The sequence below is a fragment of the Melospiza georgiana genome, chromosome 1 (assembly GCF_028018845.1).
Source record: "Melospiza georgiana isolate bMelGeo1 chromosome 1, bMelGeo1.pri, whole genome shotgun sequence".
Taxonomy (NCBI): domain Eukaryota; kingdom Metazoa; phylum Chordata; class Aves; order Passeriformes; family Passerellidae; genus Melospiza; species Melospiza georgiana.
In genome coordinates, this window is record NC_080430.1 from 123,175,055 (window position 1) to 123,199,833 (window position 24,779).

Below are 24,779 nucleotides of genomic sequence, written 5' to 3' on the forward strand. Positions count from 1 at the left end.
ATTTTCCAATTTAGCCAGCCAGATACTTTAAAATTGAGCTTTCTTGCACTGAGTTTTTAAAGCATTTGAATAGTCTTGTGCAATAAAAGTGCAATAAGGAAGGAGAAGGAGGTTTCTGCATGTGTCTTGTCTGTCTGAGCCACCAGGGGGGACTCATTCCTCATCTATAACTTTTCTGCAGCAAGTATCTGAAAAAAACACCCATGCCTGAACCAGGTCTAGAAAGTCAATTCAGCAGAGAGTTTGTCTTCTTTCATGTTAAGAGAGCTTTATGTAAAATCTTGTCAATCTGCAGTGCTCTTTCCACTCTGCCCATGACTGCGTCAGCCACCCAACGCATTGAGCAGCAAAGCCAGACCAAGTCTGGCCACAGAGGGACCTGAGTTCAGCTTGGAAATCTTGTATGTCAGTGGGGTACGGTCACTGCCACCCCCTGCCTGCTTCAGACTGACCTGGGACTTGCTGGACTGACAGAAGACTCAGCAGACAGCCTGGCTTGGCTTCTCACACGTTAAACTCCTTCACAACGCTGGTCATAGCTTTGTGGCTGAAAGGAATATTTTTTGGCTGTATGTGCAAAAGGTAGCTCTTCTTTCATAGCTGTTTCACTGCTCCTTTGTTACTGTCTCACTACTGCATTTCTTTTTTCCAACTATTAAAGCCTTCCTTATTTATTTCAATTTCACTGCGTGTCTTACTATTTTTAAGCAAAATTTGTCCATCCTGAAACAGAACTGTGTTATTGCTATGATCACAAGGATGTTTTATAGCATCCTGTTAAACAAGAGCAAAAATGTGTGATGTATGAACTCTGGAGACCTGTCAGGAAAGTGATATAATTTTGAATTCCCACTTAAAAGCCAAATACTGAAAATTTCTTAAAATTTTGAACTCTGTCAGGCCAGTGGGACTCTTCTTGTGGTCTATAGAAAGATTTTGAAATACTGAAGGGAATTCTCTAGCTGCATTAAATTTTCAAATTTTTGTCTTATTTTGTAAATGATTTCATGTAGTAGTTACTTATTTCGTACTTTCAGGCACCTTTAATTCAATTTTCCCTTTCCTTAATTAATCTAGGAATTTCCCCCATTTCTGGGCACAATCAGTCATGGTTTTTGTGCACATCATAACATCAGATGGTTGCATTCAGCTCCATTTGAAATACATCATCTAATTACATTCCTTCAGATGTCTGGTGTATTCTTAAAGCATGGTGAGCTTTGTAAGAAGCTCACATGAAAACCAGTGAGAGGTACTGGCTACCATAAAAATAAAAGAATGGACTTGGTTTTCATCAGTTGTGGATTTTTCTCTTCTTGAATATGTGCAGGAAACTCTGTGTTTGAAATTATGCCTTTAAAAATCTTACCCCTGATGACTCAACTAAACTTGCTCATTATGTGCTTCTGGTAGTCATAATGTCATTCCACTTCCCCATTTCACGCAGTTTTCTCTTTAATTTTTCACTCTTGGTTTCAGCTGCACTGTCTGGGGAAAATGTAACAACAAGAGCAGAAATTCTTTTTCTTAACAAAATTTATTGTGATGATAACTGACAGTGCTGCAGCAGAATTAACAAAGATTGCAGAGAATTTGATAAATAGCAGAGCTTTCCCCGAAGACATGTGACTGATGATGACTGTGCTGAATTTTCTTCCTCTTTCTCTCAAGTGAAGTTTTATACCATCAGATACTGAGCAAAAAAAGTAGCTATGTTTGGACTCCTTTTTTTCATCTTATTTACCCCTGGAGTCAGTGAACTCATTTGTACATCATCAGATCTTGAAATGTCGTATACTTTTTGTGGTAAGTAAAAGACTAAGTAATCCTTTTGTTAAATTTCTGGAATAATTACTGTAGTCTGAGGGATTGTGAGTTTTCTTTTAAATTTGCTTTTTTTTATTTCTCTGTTTCTTTGAGAAATACAGAAAAAGAACAAGAAGTATATTTCTATTATTAATCACTCTGTTATAAGAATTTTACTTCATAGGCATAAATCTTACCACAAGGCTGGTTCCAGCAGCTTGGAGAGAGAGAATTTTATTCTCAAGTAAAGTAGGGATGTTTTTGTTTAGAAAATATTATAAGATAATGGATTTAAACTAGTTTTGCAAGCACTCTGTTGTATAAATTATACCTATAGCGTTAACCAGTATGTTACAATGACAAGCTTGAAGTATGTGAAAAAGAAGAGGGAATGTCGTATTTTGTCAGGCTGCAGTACCAATCAGGTTCTGAGACAGCATGGTGTGTCCCTCCTTGCCCTGTCTGTGTCATGGGCTGATATTTTGTGTATTTTAAAAATGCAAGGTGGGTAAGTCACAGAGCAAATCTACTTAAAGGTTCATTTACATTACCTGGAAAATTTGCTGATGCATTAAAAATATTTTTAGCTCTTGTCAGCATGATTAGCATAAGTAGGGATATTTTCAGTAGAAGACCATGCTGGTTTAGTGCTAGTAAAAAGGTTTTATATCTTCAAAAGAGAAATAAAGGTACTTTTGTCTCTGGTTTTGTGTGTGCAAAATATCATCAACCAAAAATTTACTTCTCTTTACTTAAAGAAATATGATACTGGTTTTGCCCTTTAAATGTAAAAATAATTAATAGTATAATTTTAAAAACATATTTAATATTTACCACATATATTCTATTGAGCAATTTTATGGCATATAACTTAAATACATTTAAAAATATGTATGTGGCTTTTGTATAACTGTATATTCTTATTATTTTATGGAGAAACCTATTCACGCTATCAATGTGAAATGAATTTTTTTTTCCTGTAGATTCTACAGCTCATTCTTTCATGTTTAATCTGACACCTTGCAGCACAAGGAACAAACCTGTCTGGAAGGCTGCTCTTACCTGGATTCCAAGTGAGTGTCTCTGAACTAGACAATTGTATTCTGGAAATGCTGAAAATGAAATACAACTGAAAGACTGACACTTCATCCTAAATGCCATGTGATTTAGGAAATTGGTTTCTGGGATTAAAAATGGAACAGATAAACTACAGTGATGGACAGAAATGTGATTTGTGAAATGTGTTTGAGTTTTACTTGGAGAAGTTACCAGAGCCGTGCGCACAGACTGTCACTATAAATGCAAATCTGTGGCAGTTTAGGTGTAGGTGCATTTTGGTCTTCTGGCCTGGATAAGATCCAGGTCTTTTAAAGGAGAGAGAGTATCATCAGGCCATCCAGCTATGGCAGGACTTCTGTGAAGAATATGCATGTTCCAGAAGCTGGGAATGGTACTGCATTTTGTGTGCCAACCTAACTGTGACCTTAAAACCCACCTTTAAGGCAGCAAGCTCAGCTAATGAAATGTTTAGGATCTGGTTGTATTGTAAACTTCCCCTTCTGCATTAGGTTTACTTCCCTTGAAAGACATTTTTATGATGCATTCATGATAGTTTCTTTGCAATGTGACAGTGGTCACAAGGGTCTTCAGCGTGAGAGAGAGGCGAGAATGTTGACCTCATGTTCAGATGGCTTGATTTATTATTTTATGATATATATACTACATTATGACTATACTAAAAGGAATAGAAGGAAAAGTTCTCAGAAGGCTAGCTAAGCTAAGAATAGCAAAGGAATGAATAACAAAGGTCTGTGTCTCAGCAGAGAGGAAGATCCAGCTCTGCCGTGAGTGGTCAGTAAATCCAAACATCCAAACAGGAGACCAATCACGGATCCACCCGTTGCATTCCACAGCAGCAGATAACCATTGTTTACACTTTGTTGCTGAAACTTCTCAGCTTCAGCAGGAAAAATCCTAATGAAAGGATTTTAATGAAAAGATGTCTGTGACATTTGCAACACCTGCTTAAAACTAAGGTATTCATTTGAGCACATGTTTAAGGTAGCTGTGGAGCTGAATGAACTCTGTTTCCTTTACTGAAGAAATTAAAACAGACTTTGAAATTTCTCTACCAAATATTTTTTAAGAATAATTTTTTGTTGTTGTTGAAAACAACAATAGATTTTTTTCCTTTTTCTTCTGGAAGTAGAAGTTTTCAAGACACATACCTTTTTAATTTTGGGGAAGTCTTACAAAAATACAGTATTTTGGCTAAATCTAGTTTTTATCTAAACAGCATGTCTCCATATACACTTTTCCTCTCCATCAGTTACCATTTTCTTACTTGCCATGTTTTCATTAGGAAATGACATTCACTTTTTGAAGATTGTCTTCAATATCTGGTACGATGCATACCTTTTTAATTTTGGGGAAGTCTTACAAAATTACAGTATTTTGGCTAAATCTAGTTTTTATCTAAACAGCATGTCTCCATATACACTTTTCCTCTCCATCAGTTACCATTTTCTTACTTGCCATGTTTTCATTAGGAAGTGACATTCACTTTTTGAAGATTGTCTTCAATGTCTGGTTTGATGGTGCCAAAGCACTCCTCTGGAAGGAGCTCCTCTGCAGCGGAGCTGACGATGAATACTCAATGTGCGGAACGCTGAAAGGAGGTTGGTGTGAAAATACACTGTGCAATCAACCCGTGCAAACACAGTTTTGTCCCCACAATCTAGACCTTGCTTGGCAGGCAGCAGACCTCAGAGCAGGCAATTCTCCAGTGCCAGAATTCCAGTGAAGTAGAAAATATCCAAATTCTTTATTTTAACATCCTTGTACTGCAGTTTCCATCTCCATAAATGAGGATTACTAATATCCTTCATCTGATGATGACACTTATTCTGAACATCTCTAAAATGACGTGGAAAGATTGCATTTGACTGGACTGAACAGGAAATTTGACAGGCACTGTGGACACTACTAATATCCAGAACAAAGTTTATTTAGATATGTGTTTGGATGGATTTTTCAAGGGATTTTATACACCTATGTAGGATGATGATTTTTTTTTTTCCAATAGAGAAGAGTGAATCCTTCAGTAGGTGCTAACAAATATTAACACAATACATGCTCAGATTCAGAGAATCCAGGCAGGATGTCAGACTAAAGGCCAAAAAGACCTGTAAGGATGTCAAAATACAGTCTGTTTTCCTTTCTTTGAGAATCAGTATTAGCTCTCTTCAGTTACCATTCAAGTGAACTACTATTACAAGTTAAATTACTGGAGTTATCACAGTAGGATTTGTCTGGAGGAGATGTTGCAGGAGCACTGTGGTTAATTTCTATTTTCTGATGTGGTTTCAACAAAAAGTAAGAGCTCTGAGAGAAGAACCAGATGAGGGCTTTATCAGTGAAAAAGTAAGTGACATTGGCAACTGCTGCTCAGAGATATTCCATATTGCTTTGAAATTATTTAGGCAGTCTGATTGATGGCTTTATGGTTAAGTAACTCTTTCTATTATAATTATCTCTGTTTTTCAGAAACACTTGAATCAGCATTTGACATTAAAGGCTCAAGATTAGAATTTCCAAAGGTACTTTTCAATATTTTATATAATAGTAAAATCACATACTTACAGGTATACTTTTTTCTGAAGAAAGATGCTCAGCCAAACTGTAGAAAAGAGAAGAGGAAATGTCAGAAAACTTCCTTATAATAGAATTGATGACAATAAAATGGTGGCATCTCTGAAATGCTAGATTTTCTAAGGTTATTATTCCTCTTTCTTCCTTTATTTTATAAAAGAAAAGACCAAAGTAATCGGTTAATGTCACCTTAATTATTTAATTTTGTTTGGTAAATTATTCTCTTTCCTTTTACCTGTTTGAGTAAATCCATTCATATTCCTTCTGCCCGTTTCATTCTTTATTTTACATTTTCTTCAGATGCTGCTCTTTTACTCCATGAAACCATTTTCAAATATTTGAAATGGGATAACAGTATCCAAAAAGTAAAAGCAGTGCTCTGCTGTTAAACCAGGGGCAGCACCAGTCCTCAGGTTAAGCCATTCTCATCCAACAACTGCCTCATCAGTTGTCTGAGCTTTTCCAAGACCCTTATCAAGACTATTAATCCCTAAAAATATCACTAAGGAACTCCTACTGGTCCAAAATCTCCACCATCCCCCTTACCTCATGGGCCTCCAACAGTCCCAGAGCAAGGCAGTATTATGGACTAATTTTCTTTTTTTTTTTTTCTTCCTTGTTTTAGGGCAATTATAGTATTGTTGTGCAAGGATTCTCTGATGATTCTGAGAATAATATGCTCATATGCTTGAATGTCACCATGATAGTGAAATAAGATGCTTTCTGAGTGCAACAAACTTCTCAAATAATTCCAGAATATGGAGGTCACTTCTGTGAGCAACTGGGATCCAAGCTGTGAAGTAATATGCACACTGAACTTCCTGAAGCAGAACACATCATGCGCTGTCTGGGAAGCTCTAAGATATAGTCTTTCTCATTTGTAGCACAGCCATAATCAGTTGCTCAGCCAATGTGCCCAAAATTTCCGGGAATCGGGCATCCTGATTAATCCATGGAATTACCCTGACTGGATGGCAGGCTGGTCCTGCATTTTGGTGCTGTGCCTTGAGTTACAATAAAGTTGAGTGCTTCAGGCTGAGCTAAAGTAATCAAGAAGTTTTGAAGTTTTCAAGTGCCAGAATCAGAAGTTCATCAGTATTCAATTTAAAGCAACACAGCAATTGAATTTGGGAACCCTGCTGTGAGGTGGTGGGGGGTGTTTTTTTGGTTTGTTTGAGTTTTTTTTCTTTTTTTGTAACAATAAAACTTGTTAGTACAATCAATTTAAGCGATTTTTTTTTCTCCTGTTATTTTCTGATGTTTCTTCAGACGTTTCATCTTTTTCTGCACTGTTTACACCAAGCTGAAACAGAGGAGTAATAATTTGTTATGTGGTAGTAGCTGATGTGGATAAAATCCAAAGCGGAACACTTTTTTTTTCCAGCTACACTGATAAAGTACAGCTGAATTTCGCCATCCAGGGCTGCAGCTGCAATCCCTTAGAATGTTTTTAGTTCTTGCTCAGAGTCCGAGGGGCAGAGGCTACACAAACTGTGTCCTTCAGAAGCAGGAGGTGGTGTCACACGACAAGTTGATCTATTCCTCAGTTATTGCTCCAAGGTATTTCCAAAGTTTTCCTGTAGCTTTTACCCCTTGGGCAGCTGACACTGAGTACCCCCCTGCCCTCTCTGTTGCTCCTCTGCACCCCAGACCTACAGTCAGGCTTTGGTGTAGTATGAGATCTGGTCCTCAGGAAAAGTGCTGTCCTGTTTCCATCCTCAGCTTTCAGACAGCAGGGCTGGTGAATTTAGTGAGTTCAGAGACTTTTCCCCAACTAACAGGACACTGTCGAAGCTGCACATTGAGCTGGCTACTAGTTCATGCTGTCTAGCAGATTGCTTCCAAATGCCTGGAAAAAATTAAAAGCCAGAACAAACCAACCTCTTTCAGACTGTTAAATACCAATCATGCAAATTAGAAGAACTGAAGCTTTTAACCTCACTTTACACAGAAAGAAAGATGTTTTTCAAACTTGGTATCACAAAACTCAAGGAAAAACTCCACACCCAAGTTTGTAGATATTCCATTTAAAACTTGGTTTTAATCATAGGTAGTTTGGCTAAATAAAGCAAAATGATTAAGAGTCAATAAAAACAGAAGTAGAACTGCAGAATGACTGAATATAAGAAGCCATGATTACATATAAGTGATGGTGGCAAAGCATCTGTGCTTTCACTTGGTCCACAGACCATTCCAGGAGTAGTCCAAGATGGAGGATTTTGCAGCATGTTCTGCTTATATTTGAGATGATTTACTACAGTTGTGGTCAATTTATTCCTAACCTGAAATACCAATCAAAACACAGCCTGAGAGCATGACAAGCAATACTTACTTTTATTTCAAATAGTGTCTGTTTCAAAGTATTGACCTAAGGAACAGTCTTACCTTATCATGTCCCTGTGTATACATTTCATGGCATCCAGCAACCAAAAGTCTCAAAATCGTCTTCAGTGACCAGGTGTCCTGAGGTTTTTTTTTGGCCTAAATTATTTGGGGTGTTAAAAGAAATATTTTATTTATTAAGCAGCAAGTAACACAAGTAAGAGAGATTAACACTTCTGGAGATCAAAGACATTCATGTGCTCTATTTTACATAAGCATGTTCTAATGCTTTATGGATATTACAGAAAATTTACAGTACATGTAAAGGTATAAATAGAAATTCTGTCTCTGAATAGAGACCTTTACAGATAAACATATGCACTCAGTATCTTGCCTTGCAGACTTTTTTAATGTAGATCTTCAGCTGAAGGGTTATAATTGTACATGCCAGCAGATAGGACAGCAAGGCAGAGTGCAGGAGCCACACTTTATAAAGCAAAGACTTTTCAAAGGCCTCAAGTTTTCTCCTTCTATGACTGGAAATTTCCACTTATTCCAATGCTGGTGACTGCCACACCACATTCTCCCCTGGACAAGAGGATACAGATTTTGTAAAGTGTCAGATCATGCAAACATCTTACCCTGAAATTGCTGTGATACTGTAGGGTGAAGGGCTGAGCTGAAGGCAAAGCTTTACTCTTCATATCTGGTTCCTGGGACAGAGTTCCTTAAAGGTTTTCCTTTCTTCCTTCTGCTGCTGTCCAGAGCTGACAGCAGTTATCACTTATTTCCTTTCCAAACTTCCCTGAGCCCATATTCAGGGCTCCATAGCAAAGAGGAGTGTCCTTAGGATGAAGTGAGATACTTAGGCTCTATGAAGACTAATCTGGATGTTTCCCTTTTCTTCAATTTATTGGTCCAGTAAACTTAGATCCATTTTTTGCTTCTTCATTTTCTGCCTCTGTCTAGAGTTGGAATGGTGTGAATACTGTGAAATAAAACACCAACTAAGATTTTCTTTCTTAAAATATTCTGTGAGAGCTACATGCCCTGAGATCCTTGTATTTTGCCAGGAGTTCCAGTGAAATATGCAAAGCCTCCTCCCGTGCAAACAAAAAAAAAATCAAGGAAGGTTTTGTGTTTGGCATATTTGTGTGAAATTAATATCTAAAGCCTTCACAAATACCTCTTTTTCTCTCCCTCATTACTGTTGTTTTCAAGAGGCTGTCAGGATTTTCTGCAGATGGGAAAAGAGCTTTTCTTCACCCCCTCACCCTCTGTTGCCAAATATGTAATTATGAGAAGAAGCAGTTCCTGTACAATGTGGTTTCCAAAAAGACTGCACATTTTGAGATGTGTTATTACAGTTTTATTTGATAAAAGCCATAAAGTATTCATAATTTCAAGTGAGTGAAAGTCTGCTGACCACAATAACATGTACATTTGCTGGCTGAATTTGTAACATCATTTGAGATAGATGCACAAAGATAATTCCGTGTAAATCAGGTATTTCAGCAGCATTTCTTGTGTTCAGGGAAGCAATTCCCTTGGTCACCACTTAGCTTGGATGACACAAAGCACAGACACTTGGAACAAATAAACTACATGGTCCCTGCAGCAAGAAGGAGTTGGATTTAATGATGCAACAGATGTGTCTTGATCTGTCTTACAGGCATCAAAGGAGAACCATAGCAGCATAAATCCCTTCTGCACAACATTTTTCCTTGGTGGAAAGTGCTAGCAATTGCCTTGGAAGGGTCTGTGTAGCACATTTTGCTGAATGACTTCAGCTCCTTCGTTCTGCCCGCGAGTCCCTGCCAGCACGAGTGGGTTCAGGGCAGCAGATGGGGTAGTGACATTTCTAATGGGGAGAGAGGGGAAGGAGGGAGGGAAGGGAGGGGGTTCCTGCCTGCAGAGCTTAGGGGAGAGAGGACAGGAGAAAGGAAATTTGGAAAGTCTTCTTTGTCAGTAGAAATTACTGGACTTTGGAAATCTTGGATAATAGGCACTGTGCACACGTACTTGTGTTGTGGATCCCAGGCACCCCTGTAGATCCCTTGGCTGCAGTAGTTGGGTATGTCCATAACCTCTTTTCTTCAAGATATATTTTACTACTGGCAAAAAGAGAAATATATATATAAAATACATGTATTTTATATACATGCATATATATATATATATATGTGCTAATATTTGGCCAGGTATAACAACTTCCCAAGGATTCTGCATGGGAAAAAACAAACAAAACAAAAACCCGCAACATATTTTTTCCTTGAACTTTAGCTTAAAAGGCTGTCTTAGCTATGAGTATTTTGTTTTTAAATTCAAAGTTCTTGCTAAAATAATTTTTGCTGACAAACTAACAGCAAAACTTTGAACAGTGAGACTGGCTGTTTGCTCACAGGAGGGAACAGTCACTGTACTAAGTATTTCTGTACTAAGTACTAAGATTTCTGTCTGTCCATTTCCCTGTGCTGCACAAAACCTTTGAGAACTACAGAGTAGATTGTATTTTTTTCTTAACTTGTAACTTCTGCCAACTGCACACATCCACTTAGTGTTTGGTTCTCTGAGAAGTTTGGCATCTCTGCTGAAGTACCTCCATGGTGATTATGAGGTTGGTTTACTTCTTAAATACATTCTGTTCAGTCACATTCCATTTAGACTTTTCACTGTATTAGCCACAATTTTTATATTTTTAGCGTACCAGCGCAGTTTTACAATTTCAGTAATATAAACTAAAAAAAAACCCCAAAACCACAAAAAACCTAAAAGAAATGTCATACAATAAATAAACACAAAAGACAAAATAATAGCTTTAGTCTTCTGAAAGCAATAGAGTTGAAATATCAGTCCTTCACTTACCAGATGCCTAAAGGAGGAAATAATAAAAAACATCGTGCATATCAGAGTGAACAATTGTTCACTATGACTGTGAATTAATTTGACCCTGTTTTAGAGTGATATGACTTCATTTCACATCTGAATATTAGCTGAACAGACTGGTAGTTATCTTTTCTAATCATGTACCACACTGAAGTGGTGTGCTCCATGTCAGTGGATATTGCATGTAGTGGAATTTTCCCAGTGTCTTTAAAGCATTAAAGACACTTTTATGACACAGATGTAACATAGACAGAACAATGAACATTATTGATGAAATTTTCACAGATGGCTGTCAGAAAACACACTGTCAGCAGGAGTATTCCTTTCTGATTCTCCAAGCTTAATTCCAGTGATTCTGACTGCTAATTGTACAGTTTCTCTAACCTGTGAAAGTTTTTGTGGTTTTGATATTCTAATTAAGAAGGGAAAATGATCCTAAAAAATAATCTAAAGTAATATATTATCTAGAACAACTTAAAATATTAAAACAAAGAAACAGTATTGTCAGATGAGTACTAGGGGAAAAAAGCGATTGTAGGAAAGAAATAATTTTGATTATTGCAGAATGTTGTGTATTTATTTTGACCAAATAATTTTTAAAAAAGGAGGTTTCAATTCCTTTAAATCTGAGACATCTCAGCAAATAAGAAATATTTTTCTGCTTTTGTTTTTTGACAAATAGTTATTATTCAAGCAAAGATTATTGTGTCACAAAATCACTGTGGTTTTGCTGATAAGCCAGCACTTGAGCTGTGATGGTTGTACTCATGTTAGCATCTACTTGACAACCTGAGCTGTCCTTTTGGGCACAGATGTACACCTCACTTCTAAATGACTTTATATCCCTTTTTCTGGAATTGATGGCAACAATACAATTTTGTGAAGAGTACAACAGGAAGCAAGTTGTCAGGGGAGTAGATCAAACCATGCATTTCGACTTCGTAAATTATAATTTTCTTTTAGTACTTCTAGTTTTATAGAAGGTAAATGCTCCAGAAAATAGAACTGCTAGACAGACTGATATGCCTCCTCCATGGGCACCTTTAGGAGTATATGGATAGAGTAACCAAAATTTGACTAAAATAAAATGTTTCAGTTGGAAAGGACCTCAGTGATCATCTCATCCAACTATCTGACCACTTAAGTGTGGATCCAAAGCTAAAGCATGTTTTAATGGCCTTCTGGACTTGATGTGCCAACCTCTGATAAATTCTGCTAGAGGTGTTGAGTGTCTCCAAATCTCCTTGAAGCTGTGAGTTGGACATATTCAGCAATGTATCATTTTATATATCCCAACCTTACTTGCAGTCACAATGCAAACTATTTTATTTAAGTGTAGGTGAGAGGTCTGTGATAAAATAAAGAAGTGGTGTTTCCTTCCAGATTGGTATTGGTTCTAAAGCAAATATTTTATGCAAAAGTTACTTTGTTCAAGATGCTAAGCTGGGATGTCTGGGAGCAGAATGGGGAGCAACACAGAAGGAAGTGTCTTCTCCTGGCCTGCTGGAGGGACAGCCCTGTGCAGAGTCCACAGCCACTGTCACTGCTGTGATGGGAGTGGAATCACGGCTGCTCACTGTCTTACTGTCTCTTCTTTAACAGGCACCATCAATTGCTGTGATAGCCCTACTTCTTCACCCAAAACCCACAAAGTTCTGTGAGGAAATACAGAATAAAATTATAAATATAATTTCAGTTTTGGAAACGCAGCAGTAAAGGAGGAAAAGAGTACATGTGGTATAAACAGTTACCTAAAATATACATTCAAATGCAAAGTGTTTGAAATATTGATCCACAAACACCACAATATCCATAAGGCAAGCATTGATATTAGGTTTATTTGAAGGAGATGACTTGTTTCAAATATTCTGTCAATACAAGGATGACTAAGACACCATAATTCTGTGACTAGTGCTAATATTCTCCATAATCTCGAGGTACTAATCAATTACAATTAAAACAATCTGTTTTTTTAGCACTTGGATTGCAGTGGTGCCTCCTGTAGTAGCTTGTAATCAGGACTGTTGCTTCCCTGCTGCATACCATATAAATATTTATGAAATTAGTAAAATAATATTTAAGGGTTCTCTGAAATGTGATTCATAGCCAGATCCAGAGCACCTACTAAGCATCTAACACCAAGAGAGTGACCTGGAATCCCTTAATTCTGCAGTGAAGATTGTTTGGCCTCTCCAAAGAGCAGCCCACAAATCCTGCACAATGGGGGACTGGTTCTGTGCCATGCAAGATAACTTTGTGCAGAGCATGGCAGACTGCAACAATTCTTGTTTTCCAATGCAATTTCCACTGTAATTTGTATTTTAAGGAATTAAAAGTCTGGAAAGCACATAGCATGACACAGCAGAGCATGTGCCATAACCTAAGGATTTTGCTGGACTACTGAGGTAGAAACAAAGCCAGATTCCTAACTCTGATTGGTCTTGACCATATGCCTTGTTTGGATGTTTAGTTTGATGCCACGTGTGTTTGCCATAAAATTCAGCTGTTTTTTTTGCAGTGGTCTAGCATGTTTCTAAGGGATATCACAATGATCACATTTCTGGGAAATATAAGACGGTAGGCAAATTAAACTACCTCATTTTTCACCACAATAAAGAATGTGGCTGTGTTATCAAAAAGGTCCTAACACAACAAGCACATTGGTGCAATCTTTAGACCAAATCACTGAGTCTTTCAGTGATATTCTCTATTTTTAGATTCTATCAGAAGGCCGAGAACCTAAGGAAAAAAGTAATATATTTTGAGGTACGTTGTCCTAGTGTGCACTGTAGTCAGATGGAAATCTTTCTGTCTGGTGTCTCTTGCTGGGCCTGGGTGATTTTCCTTGATGCACATAAAAGGAAACTGCACAATTTTACCTGCATGCTTTATATTAGTTTTGCTATATTCATTTCTGTTGGTGGGGGGGGGGAAGATAATCTGTGACTTCAAACAGGTAAGATAAATACCTAAATGCTCAGGAAAGAAATGGAATACACTCTGTTTATGATTTAAATTCTTAATAACACTTCCAAAGTTGCATCCAGCCCAGAATAAAAGGAGGAGACTGGCTGCAATTTAGCTCCTCTTTTTGTAAAATCAACAACTGCTCCCAGAATTACAGCACTGGAGAGCTGATCCTTGCTGACAACTGACAGGATATTTTCTTGCTGAATAAAAAATGAGCAATCAAACATGAAAGGGAGCCCTCTGCATAGAATCAAATTCTACACATTCTTAAACATGGCACAAACTTTCTTAAGCCAATTAAGCCATTTTTAGGAGGATTTTTGCAGCTTGGCCCTGATAAGGTGAGTGCCTGCACATAATGTGTCCTTGTTGCCATGGTCCCGAATGACTCAAATAACTGTAACGCGGCAGAAAGATTTTCACCTGTAGACTGTCAGTTTGAATCTGTCAAGCAACCAGAAGTTCCTGCTGCAAGAAATTTTATGCAAAAAACTCCAAGCAATGCTAGAAGAATATTAAGGCTGCATGTGTAGTTGTATTCTCATTTCAGGCAGGACTGTCATTCATTTTTAACATCCCCCTTTTGGCTACAGCATGGTGATTCCATCTTTAATAACTCAATCACATAGCACCCTTCAAGCAGTGTGGGACAGGCATTTCCCCCAAATCAGCAGAAATCTTTGCTTTGATGAACAGAAATCTTTATTCAGTTTCTGAGCTTCTGGGTAAGCTTATCCCAGTCTAAGTGAAGGAACTCAAAAATAAGCACGTACTTGAATGACGCTGTACATCACAGTCACTGTCATGATGAAAGTTTAGTCGTATTGAAAATGTCTTTCCTGAAAATCTATTGAATTAAAACACCAAAGCAGAAAGGAGAAATACTTGTTTTAACTACATGAAAAATGGATCCCTTACATAATCAGAAATAAAAAGCTAGTTGTAGGTTAAATAGCTTTTGCCTCCTGGGGTGTTTGCTTTCATCAAATGAAATGCAAGAGATCTAAATGCTCATTTAGCCTTTCCACAGGAAAATCTCTTCAGCTTTAAACTTAAGAATCTCTCCAAAAGACAGGTTCTGTTACCTTGATTTCTTGAAGAAATTACGCTGTTGAAGGTCTTCTGTTTCCTGCAGATCTCTCTACACATCAGCAAATTTTCCCACCTCCCTCACTAAGCACAAAAATCTCCCCAAAACAGAGGGCTTTTGTCTATGCAAGTGGCTCAGGTTCACCCCTCTCCATGTACAGGCTCAGTTTTGAAGATGGTTTTGTTGAAGGGTCGATTGCTGGCTGAACCAGCACCTTTCTATGCTCCCTATGAAAATAAAAACTAACTAAATGAAGATGGTTTCTTGTGTGGTGGTCACTTGTACTGCTACTGATGCAGCCAGCAGAGTTTTTCTCTGTATGGTTTTATAGGGAATCTTCTGCAATGCCCTGAGTATTCTTTGAGGAAAATACACATTGAGAGTCCTGAAAAATCCTGCAAAGGTTGGAATAGACAGAGCTGGAAAGTCTTTGTAGTATTGTAATTTGTTTGGGCTAATCATCCCAATCAGCACTATCAGGTCAAGGCTTTTGGGAGCTGTTGGGCTGGAGGCAAACTCAAATTTAGTCATAGAGTACTGAAATTAAGAGAACTATTTTCTGCTTTAAATGAGGTGTTAATTATCCTAGTAATTGAAAGCAGACTAATTAACTTGGAGAGTGACTGACATCACTCGAGCAGAGTTGTAAGAAATGCTGAGCCACTGAGGGAGCGCGCAGCAGAGTGCAGTCAAGGATCCCTGGTGCACTGAGGGCTCCCTGGTTTGTATGGTCATTTTGGCTGACATCCTGGAGGAGGACGGGCTGCAGTGCTGTGTCCTGGCCCCAGGCTGTGCTGGGGTCCCCTGGCACACCTGGGCTGCTCCTGCAGCCACCAGCTCCAGCCTGGGCTCCATCTCCCTCCTTGTCCCCATGTCCCTGTGGGAGGAAGAAGAGCAATGGAGAGGCACCTGGATCCAGCAAGCACCTCTGTAATCCAGCATCAGCCTGGAAGGGAGGCTGGGAAATATTATTAACCAGAGTAGTGAACAGCTTCCGTTGCCTTGGAGCTATTGCTTTTGTCTCTAGCAGGGCTGCTTTGAATATTAAAGAAACTAATAGGGATCCAAATTAAAAACTGTGATTAATGTTGTGAACCAGCCTTGTGTGCTTACTCTGTGAGAAAGCAAGGGATAATAGAAAACAATCCAAAGCCTGTCTTGCCAAAGTGAACAAGTTCATTAAGTCGTATGGTGGCTGCTGCAACAAATATATTTTATAGTGCAAAGTAACTCCTATGCTGGCATTTGGCAGAAAGCTACTGTTCTGGTAAAAACAGAGAACAAGTATTTTGCACATTTTCTTTTTTTCTTTTTTTTTTTTTTTTTTTTAATTGTGTTGTGGTTTTTTTTGCTGGTAGTGCTGTTGAAGTCCAGAATACTACTGTGACTATATCCTGCAATGATATGACGTGTTCATGACTATTATTTTTAGATGCAGCTTGGCCATACTTTTTTACAGCCATGATATTAATTCAAAACCATTTCTTCTTGCTTCTATTGTTGTCTTCAGATACCACCCCCATATCAGCCCCAAGCTCTTCTGCATTCTTTCAGTTTTCTTTTCAAGACAAGTTCCAGCTATTGTATATAAATATATTTCTAAAAAATTATTTGACTACTAGACTAAACTTATTCTTCATGCAGCTTTTCTGTATGATACATATGGCCACAAAATGACGGTCATTTTTTTAATCAGTAGATGCTAAAAATGTTTATTCGTTATGAAATACAGAAACAAGACAATAGGGGATCAAACAAATAATGAATGTATGTATAAGTACATCCATCATAGAGCAGACACAGCAAAGGGTTTGGAGCTTCTTCTAGCACTGGCTGATGCAGTCCAAGCTCCTGCTCAGCCTGAGTGTTCCCTTCACTCTCCCCATGTGGGTCAGGGCTGCAAGTACTGTTGCAGCATGAATATGTTTGGTTTATGGGGGTGGAAGCCATTTCTGTGCTAAAGGCCCTCATTAGGTCTTTCCATGTCCTTTCTGTGCAGATACAGATTTCCTCCATAAAGATAAATGGTCATCTGAATATTTTTTGAACATCATAAAAAGCAGACCCTAAACCCTTCCATAAATTAACAAAAAAATAAAAAACACACAAACCAGATGACCAACAAAATGACCAGTGGAAAATCTATGCAAGTTGTTTTTGCTTGCAAGCTCTACCTTGCAAGCTCTTACCTCTTAACACCTTAAGAGGTGTTAAGAAGCCACAGCTTACAGAATTACAACATTCAGAGTGCTGAAAAATCCAGTGATAATAGGAGACAGTTCATTTAAACCTAAGTGCTCAATGTTCTCAGTATTGGCTCCTATTTCTGGTTTTATCAGTCATGGACTATTCAAAACTGGAGAAAGAAAACCTTTTTGTATTGTTTTGCAACTACTGGACAAATTTCACATGGTGAAAGTTGATACAAACACATTAATTTTGCCAGAAAGTCTTTGCAATGGTTATGGTGAAACTGTGTGACAAAATACAGTTTGGACAGGTTTTTATAAGTATTGAAAATTAATCTAAATTTATGTTTCTGAAGAAATTATTCCAACAGCAGCTCAATGGCATTGAGACTTTTCATTTCCTAGCTTTGAAAAGTGACACTCACCTGCTTTCTAATAAACTAAGAAATTGTTAATGAGCACGTGTGAGACCTCAAGGATAACCTCAAGGATATTCCATTTACAGCTGTAGAATGTCTGTTATTCTTCATGCAATGAGAAGGAACCATTCCCATATTTTCACTTAAATTCTGAGAATAGCTAGACTTTCATTCAAAGAATCTGAAAAAAGAAGATCCATGAGACTCAAACAGCAATTTTCAGTTTTCTAAGGGTGATGAATTTCTGGTGCTACTGTCAGTCATGCCTGTGAGTGGTCTGTCAGATTTGCAGATAAAGGCACCCTGCACTGCTGGGGGAATGGGGCTATCCCGTGTGAGCCTGCTTTAGGAGGTGGCAGGAAAACAGAAGTGTGATGCCCTTGCTGGAGCTGGTGTCCATTAATGCAGAATTATGCTGCTGAGTCTCCAGTCATGTTGTCCTGAGAGGGGTTTCACTGGAAATCTGGCTACGTTGTGGAGAGACATGCTGAGCCTGGAGATGCCAATTTCATTGCCCAGGTGGCTGAACTGGGGAGACACCAACCTCAAGGACTGTTGGCAGACCAGAAAGCCGGGAGAGCATCCTGGACCAGGCACAGAAACTGAATTCTGCCCCTGAATAATTAGATAAAAGGATGTGTGGTTGAGTCTCCTCACGAGAGCAGACTGTGAGGTAACCAAACAGGACTGGCTGTTTATTTAAATGTAGAGACTTCGGCAGTTTGTAGTCCTCCCAGACTTCTGCATTTGTGTCTTCTCCAAAGCAAACCCTGAGCAGCTTTCTTTTAACGGAGTTTTCACCTCTCCGTGGGTCAGTGTAAATATTGAATGCAATATTTAGTCTAACTTATGTGCCATGGAATAAAGAATTCTATGTTTGTGGGTTGTATGTGTCTTCAAATTTGTAGACTGTTCAGCAAATAGGAAATCCATAGTCTATGTAAAGCTGCTTTTACACTGTGTTCAGAATATATGGTACAGTGGTCTCAGTGACAAAAATTTAAGGGTTTAAGGATGGAGGTATTGATACCAGCAAAATAAAACAAAGAGGTGGTTTATTAGATTTACCAGGTTACCACTTCATTTACATAACATTGTCCTGTCTATTTTATAGTGGACAGTGATGACACTCCTGATTTTATATCTTACTGAAATGTTTTACTGAAATGTTTTGCTGTTTTCTGGCCACTCCATGAAATGTGAATTTAAGTCTAACCTGAAGAATGAAGTTCTGCACAATAATATTCTGTCATCACTTATGGATAAAATAATTTGTTTTGTTTTATACATAGATGAGAGAAGATTTTTCACTTTAGTTGGATATTTGATGACTAAAGAAAGCTTAAGGAAAAAGGAGAATGTAGTGAAATTTACAGCCTGAGGGTAAATTCAAATCCAGATTTCCCTGCCCAGACATTACCTGCTAGAACAGTTTTTCAGCTCACTCAGGAGACACCAAGCTACCTCCTCTGCACGAAATATCAGTGGTATTCTAAGGACTTTATTTGTCATGGAGTAGCACAGAGAGTGGTCACCCATAGAATTTGTAATAGAATAAAGGTCTGTATTGTTCATATTCAAGCAGATCTTAGGGAAAGAAATGTTCTTTGGGCTACTTAGAAAGCATACTCTGTTAAACCCATGGCAAATTTCCTGTGATTTGGGTTGAAATAGTGAACAATTTGGGTAATGCTTACCCTACACACACCACATCCAGGGTTGGTTCAATCCTGTGTCAGAATTAAATGAATTCCTTGCTATGCAGCTGTGTGGGTTGCCCCTGGCTGGACAAAGGTGCCCACCAAAGGCACTCTATCACTGCCCTCCTCAGTAGAGAAAATATAATGAAATGCTCATGGGCTGAGAAAAGGACAGGAGGAGATCACTTAGCAATTACAACCATGGGCGAAACAGACAACTTGGGCAAAATTAATTTAATTTACTGGCAATCGAACTGGAGTTGGGTAATGAGAGGTAAAAATTTAAGCCTAAAGCACCTCATGTCATTAAAGACCCACAGACAGCTTAACAGAGACATATTGCAAACTTCCCCCCAGTGCTGGTGTCAGACTGGCCTACAACATGGGCCCCACTGGTCCCTTAGGGCCAGCACAGGACACAGTGTGCTCTCAAACTGATGAGCTGAAGACTTTAATCACCAAATGTGAAATGGCTATTAGTTGTCCAGAACGGGTGACCACTGCTATCAAACATGATATTGGCTGCATTGTCAGAATTAGAAATAGAACAGAATTAGAACAGAAATAGAACAAACTTCTGAACATCATTGGTATGGTGCTTTTCTGAGATATGCAGCATCTGCAAATGGCAAATTGCATCTTATATTACATCCTATGATCGTTGTACTATTGTGCTGCATTTTATTGGTTTTGCTGGTAATATATTTTTATGTCTACGTTTATCAGATATCTCCCTGTGTTGGAAAAATGAACCATCAGTTGTTACCTGATTTGAGCTTAAGTGAGGGCCCAAATCTTTCCCTGAGCAAGGCAAGAGGACTAACAGCTCTACCCCTCACCTAGGCTCTGTTTTTTCTCAGAGGTGTTTGGCAAGAAGCAAGGGTGAGTGTCCATTCTACTCTGGCTTTGAGTACAGCTGATGTCACACCCCAACGTGTGGTGTGACATCACTGAGGCACAGAGAGAGCAACATGTAAGTTGGAGAGTTTGTGAGCTGGAGAATTTGTGAATTAATAAAGTGACGAATTAGAGAATTCATGTTTTCTGAAAAAAGAGCATGGAGCCCCATTTATTTATCTTTTATATTTAATGAGGTCCTGATATAAAGTTTAACTTGTTGATTATGTCATCGTGTAAACTGAGATATCCAAACAGTATATGACATTTTTGTATGTGGTAGAAGTAAAAAACTGGAAAAGGAAAACTGTCCTTTTCCTTCCTCCAACTTATGAGTCTCTCTGATTACTAAGGATTATTCAGTTTAGATATGAGATCAATGAATCATAAGTTACCTGTAAATCACTGTAAACAGTTTAGTAAAGTATTTCTTTTTAAAGGAAGGCATCTCTGTTCTGGCCTTTGAGGATAAAAAAATCTTTGCCAAGGAACCTAAGCTAGGTAAGAGTTAAAGTTTCTCCTATTTCTTTGTCTGTCACTATTTCTGTAGGTGTTAGGAGATCTACTTTGAGACATGTCTTGATCCAGAAAGGCTGAGGTGAAGTAAGGTTGTTTGCATTTGTGCTTTGTGAGGGTTTACTTAAAACAAATTATTCAAGTTCAGATGTTTAAACATTTGCTCTTTTTCTTCTTTCAGCTTATGAGAATTATTTCTATCCATAAAAGAGATCTTAGTGTTCTCTGAGGACTTGTGCTGCTGTAAAATTCGTCAGTCTGTCCTCCTTTGCTTCCCTGCAGTTGTCCTTATCTAGGGAATTTTCCTCTGCAAAGGAGACTACAAAGCTTACAGCATGCCAGGCATATCTCACATGCTGTCCTGGGAGTCAGCTGCAGAGTCACCATTGCTGTCTGTTGTCCAGTCAATGAAAATAGATTCTCAGTCCTACGATTACCAATCACAACACGAGTCCTGGCTGCCTTGCCTGACTTTGCCTGCTTTATATGAGCAAAAGGGAGGATGGAAGGGGCTGGGTTTTCAAAGCAAAAGGCTACACCACTAGCTAGTTACTGAGCCAATACATGAATTCTAAAGCCGCTCAGCTTTTAAATTTCAGTGGAAAACCTCCTTTCCTTTCTTAAAAAGAAGCTCTGCAATTATTTGGTGTTTGATAAGAAAGCAGACTGTCTGAGGGTGCTCTGGAGAAGCTGCTTCCCAGCACTCTCACAGGCAGTGCTTGCTCATTAGTAGGAGTCACTGGCGAGCAGCGCCTGCCGCAGTCCCTGGAGCGCTGTCAGTCAGTGCCTGTGATTGCTGGGGATTGCTCAAAGGAGCAACAAATGCTTCCCTTCACCTGATGCACCAGGGAAAAACAGCAATTACCCAAACATTGCATCTGGCTGTGACAGCCTCTTGTCTCTGTGTGTGGGGCCAAGTGCCACTCCTGGAGAAGAAGAGTGGCTCACGTCACTGTACTGTGTATTGCAGAGTGCTGCGTGCAGTTCTGGATCCTCAGTTTGGGAAGGACATTGAGACACTTGAGAGCACCCAGAGGAGACAACGAGGCTGGTGAGGGGCTGGGAACACAAACCCTGTGAGGAACAGCTGAGGGAGCTGGGGGTGTTCAGCCTGGAGAAAAGGAGGCTCAGAGGTGACCTTATCACTCTCTAGAACTCCCTGAAAGGTGGCTGTAGCCAGGTGGGGTTGGTCTCTTCCTCCAGGCAGCCACTGACAGAACCAGAGGACACAGTCTCAAGCTGCACCAAGGGAAATATAGGTTGGATATTAGGAAAAGGTTTTTTATGGAAAGAGTGAAAAAGTTCTGAAATGAATGGTCTGCCTGGGGAGGTGATGGAGTAACCATCCCTGGATGTGTTTAGAAGAAGACTGGATATGGCACTCAGTGCCATGGTTTAGTAGAGGTGTTAGGGCTGGATTAGACTCAGTGCTCTTGAAGATCTCTTCCAACCTAGTCATTCTGTGAATTCAGTGTGTTGGGATGTGCTCCATCCCTGACATGCCTGGGTTTATGTGATGAGTGCCCCAGCAAGGGATTAAAGTGTGGTGAGAGGGGGAACTCAGGGACCCTAAATTGCAAAAGGGATTAGTAGCTCTGTTACACAAGACTGCAGGTTTATTCCTAAGGCATGTTGAGCCCACACTTCTTCTGTGTCTGACACCTTTATCTTGCTCATAATAACATCAGTGTTGAGGTGAAGTGATTGTGGAATTCACCTGCATTTTCCTTGTATGTTTTATTGCCTGTTCCTTTAGAAATTCAGTAATCATTTGGCAGATAGCCTGGTAGCAAAACCAGACCAATAAACTGAAAGTTGGCCATTACATTTTGTTTGCTTGCCCATCAGCAAATAGCGTAAAAAAGAAGAAGCAATACACAGTCCAGTGAGAAAATGGCCATTTTATGAGCAAACAAGTACATAAAGAAGTAAAAGCAAGAGAGATAAAAAAGGGATTCTGCAAAGAGGTGGCGAAGGAATAATCTTGCTGTCTGGAGGTCTTAAAGATCTGTCTGTCTGAGGCCTGACAGCCCTGCAGAAGCTGAAGCCCATCTTTTTGTTGACTCTGCCGTGGGATGGTCATCTCTGACAGAGCAAGCTGCTGGGCTCAGAATTCCTGTAGGATTTCTCAGGGACACTTGTCAAGTTTCATTAGTCAATGTCCTTGCTGTATGGCATGAATCCACATGCAGGTCCATGGGAAGTGGCTAATGAAGGTTTTTAAGTTTCAATTAGCAGCCTGACAATGGAAAAGCAATATGTGGATAGAAGAGCTCTCAGCTGCTTGCAGAGAAGAAAAGGGAAGTACTCCTTGTGGTCTCAACAAGGAAGAACAAAAAGCGTGGGGGATATCTGCTCTGACATCTGGTTTGTGTTGCTGCAAGTCATCCCTGCACAGCCTTCCCTCTGGGCTGGGGTGACCTGAGGCTGTTCAGAACTGTGGCTGTGGTTTGTCACGGGTTTAAGTGACAATACTTTTGGGGTTTGGGTTTTGTCCTGTTGCTCGTGTCACAAATAGTTTGCACAATAATCATCAGTGAGCAAGTGGGAAGTACAAAAGTGAAATTCACTATCCTGAGGAGAGAGAGAGTATCATTTTGAGGCATTCCCAGAGTTTAGGAGGACCAGATTTCCATTGGTGTGCCCAGAGATCCTGTAAGAGTAACTACACCCGGGCTGTTTTACACACAGAAATCCTGGACAAGTCATTGAGTATCGCTTCCCACTCCACATCTAGAGCTCCCCAGACATGTGTGACTGTGAGCAGTCCTGAGGCAGCAGGTCCCCTTCATCCCAGAGGTGATGGACGTGCTGTGCATGTGCATGTGGTGCTTACCTTGGGCAGGAGCAGACTTCAGGACACACAGGTCCTGTTGTGATGGTCTTGGTAAGGAGGGGAAACATTTGGGTCTGAGCTTTAGTATCTTCTCCACAAAGCACTCACTGAGGCCAATTTGCTGATCAAAGCCTACACAGAAGCCCACAAACACGAATTAACTGTATCTTTACTGAATATTCAGGCTTGATTTTTCATCAAGTAACTGTTTGAGAACATTTAATGGACATTAAAATTCTTCTAATTCTGAATGAATGATTCACACAGGTTGAGATTTGCTGTGAATTTAGCTGCTTCTTCAGCTCGTGAGCTTTTAACAAGTAACATGCAGATTTCTCTACATTATTTGTTTTTCACTTTTAATCAAGTAGGGCCTTAACTTAGGACCAAATTAGGGGCATGACAAAGAATTTCTGTGCTGGAATCTGACCCTGCATTAATTTATATGTTGTTTTCTTTCCCTTCTTTCCCCAAGAGATGGAATTATAAATAGTCTGAGAGAAGCATTGACTACTGAGTGTATGATTTCTAGTTGTCCATGTGTGCTGTGTTCTGGTACATGGTGTAGCTGACAGATGCTTTGAACTCTGGTAGTCAGAGAGACACTCAAATCTTCACTCATGGTTTTGTGCCTTCTCAAGATGCAGGGAGCATGTTAGGGCAAGATGGCAGATGGTGAAATTTATGATGGTTCAGGAAATGTTAAATATGCTTTTTTTGGGCTAAGGACATCCTGCCAATTAATTATTCTTGAGTAAAATTCTAACATGAGGCATTAACTGGACTACAGTTTCTGTCAAGTCCATATAGTTTCAGCGGTGAAGTATTTCACAATGCTGTGGTCTGACAAATTACATTTCTTCTGTGCTGGGATGCTGCTGATGCCATTTGGGAGTTTTGTCTCTCTACTTTGTGGAAAAAAATAAAAATCTCAAGCTGCTAAGGAGGACAAGTTTAATTGATTTTTTAAAAGCATTAAGGGGAGGCAAAGGTCCCAGGCCTGGGCAAAGTTCACTGTTTATTATGCCATACAAGATATTTCTCTGGGGGTTTAATATTCTTTCCTGCCAAAACACCTAAAGCACTTCCAAAGGTTTATTTCTTCTATCATGCCTGGATGTGGGTTTGTTTGTTTGTTTGTTTGTTTGTTTGTTTGTTTGTTTGCTTGTTTGTTTGTTTGTGCGGTTTGGTGGTTTTTTTTCCAAATGGTAAAATTTGAATGGTGCTGCAGGTATATGACTTATAACAGCCTGGGGCTAGAAAAAATACAAAAGTATTGATGCAGAATTGTGCAGAGTTGTTATGTCCAATGGATATCTGCTTGTGGAGTTTAGCAGGGCAGATAGTATTTGCTTTGCTTCTCTATTGATTTTCCTTCCTGGCCTTGAGGGGCCCCAGAGAAAGTGAAGAGCGTTGGTGTTTCTCAACCCTCTTAATACAGACATACCCAAAATGATTTGTCTAAAATTTCCATGGCACTGCAGAGAAGTGACCCCA

At 39.2% G+C, this 24,779-nt stretch overlaps 1 protein-coding gene across 1 annotated transcript; it reads left to right on the plus strand.

Annotated features, from left to right (window-relative positions):
• Window positions 1-1,024: 1,024 nt before the first annotated feature.
• Window positions 1,025-6,643, plus strand: LY96 (lymphocyte antigen 96). Its single transcript, XM_058032178.1, has 5 exons — window positions 1,025-1,806; window positions 2,790-2,879; window positions 4,356-4,484; window positions 5,353-5,405; window positions 6,083-6,643. Exons 1-5 carry the CDS (start codon window positions 1,713-1,715, stop codon window positions 6,170-6,172), a joined length of 456 nt encoding a protein of 151 aa, XP_057888161.1. The 5' UTR covers window positions 1,025-1,712; the 3' UTR covers window positions 6,173-6,643.
• The last annotated feature ends 18,136 nt before the right edge of the window (window positions 6,644-24,779 follow it).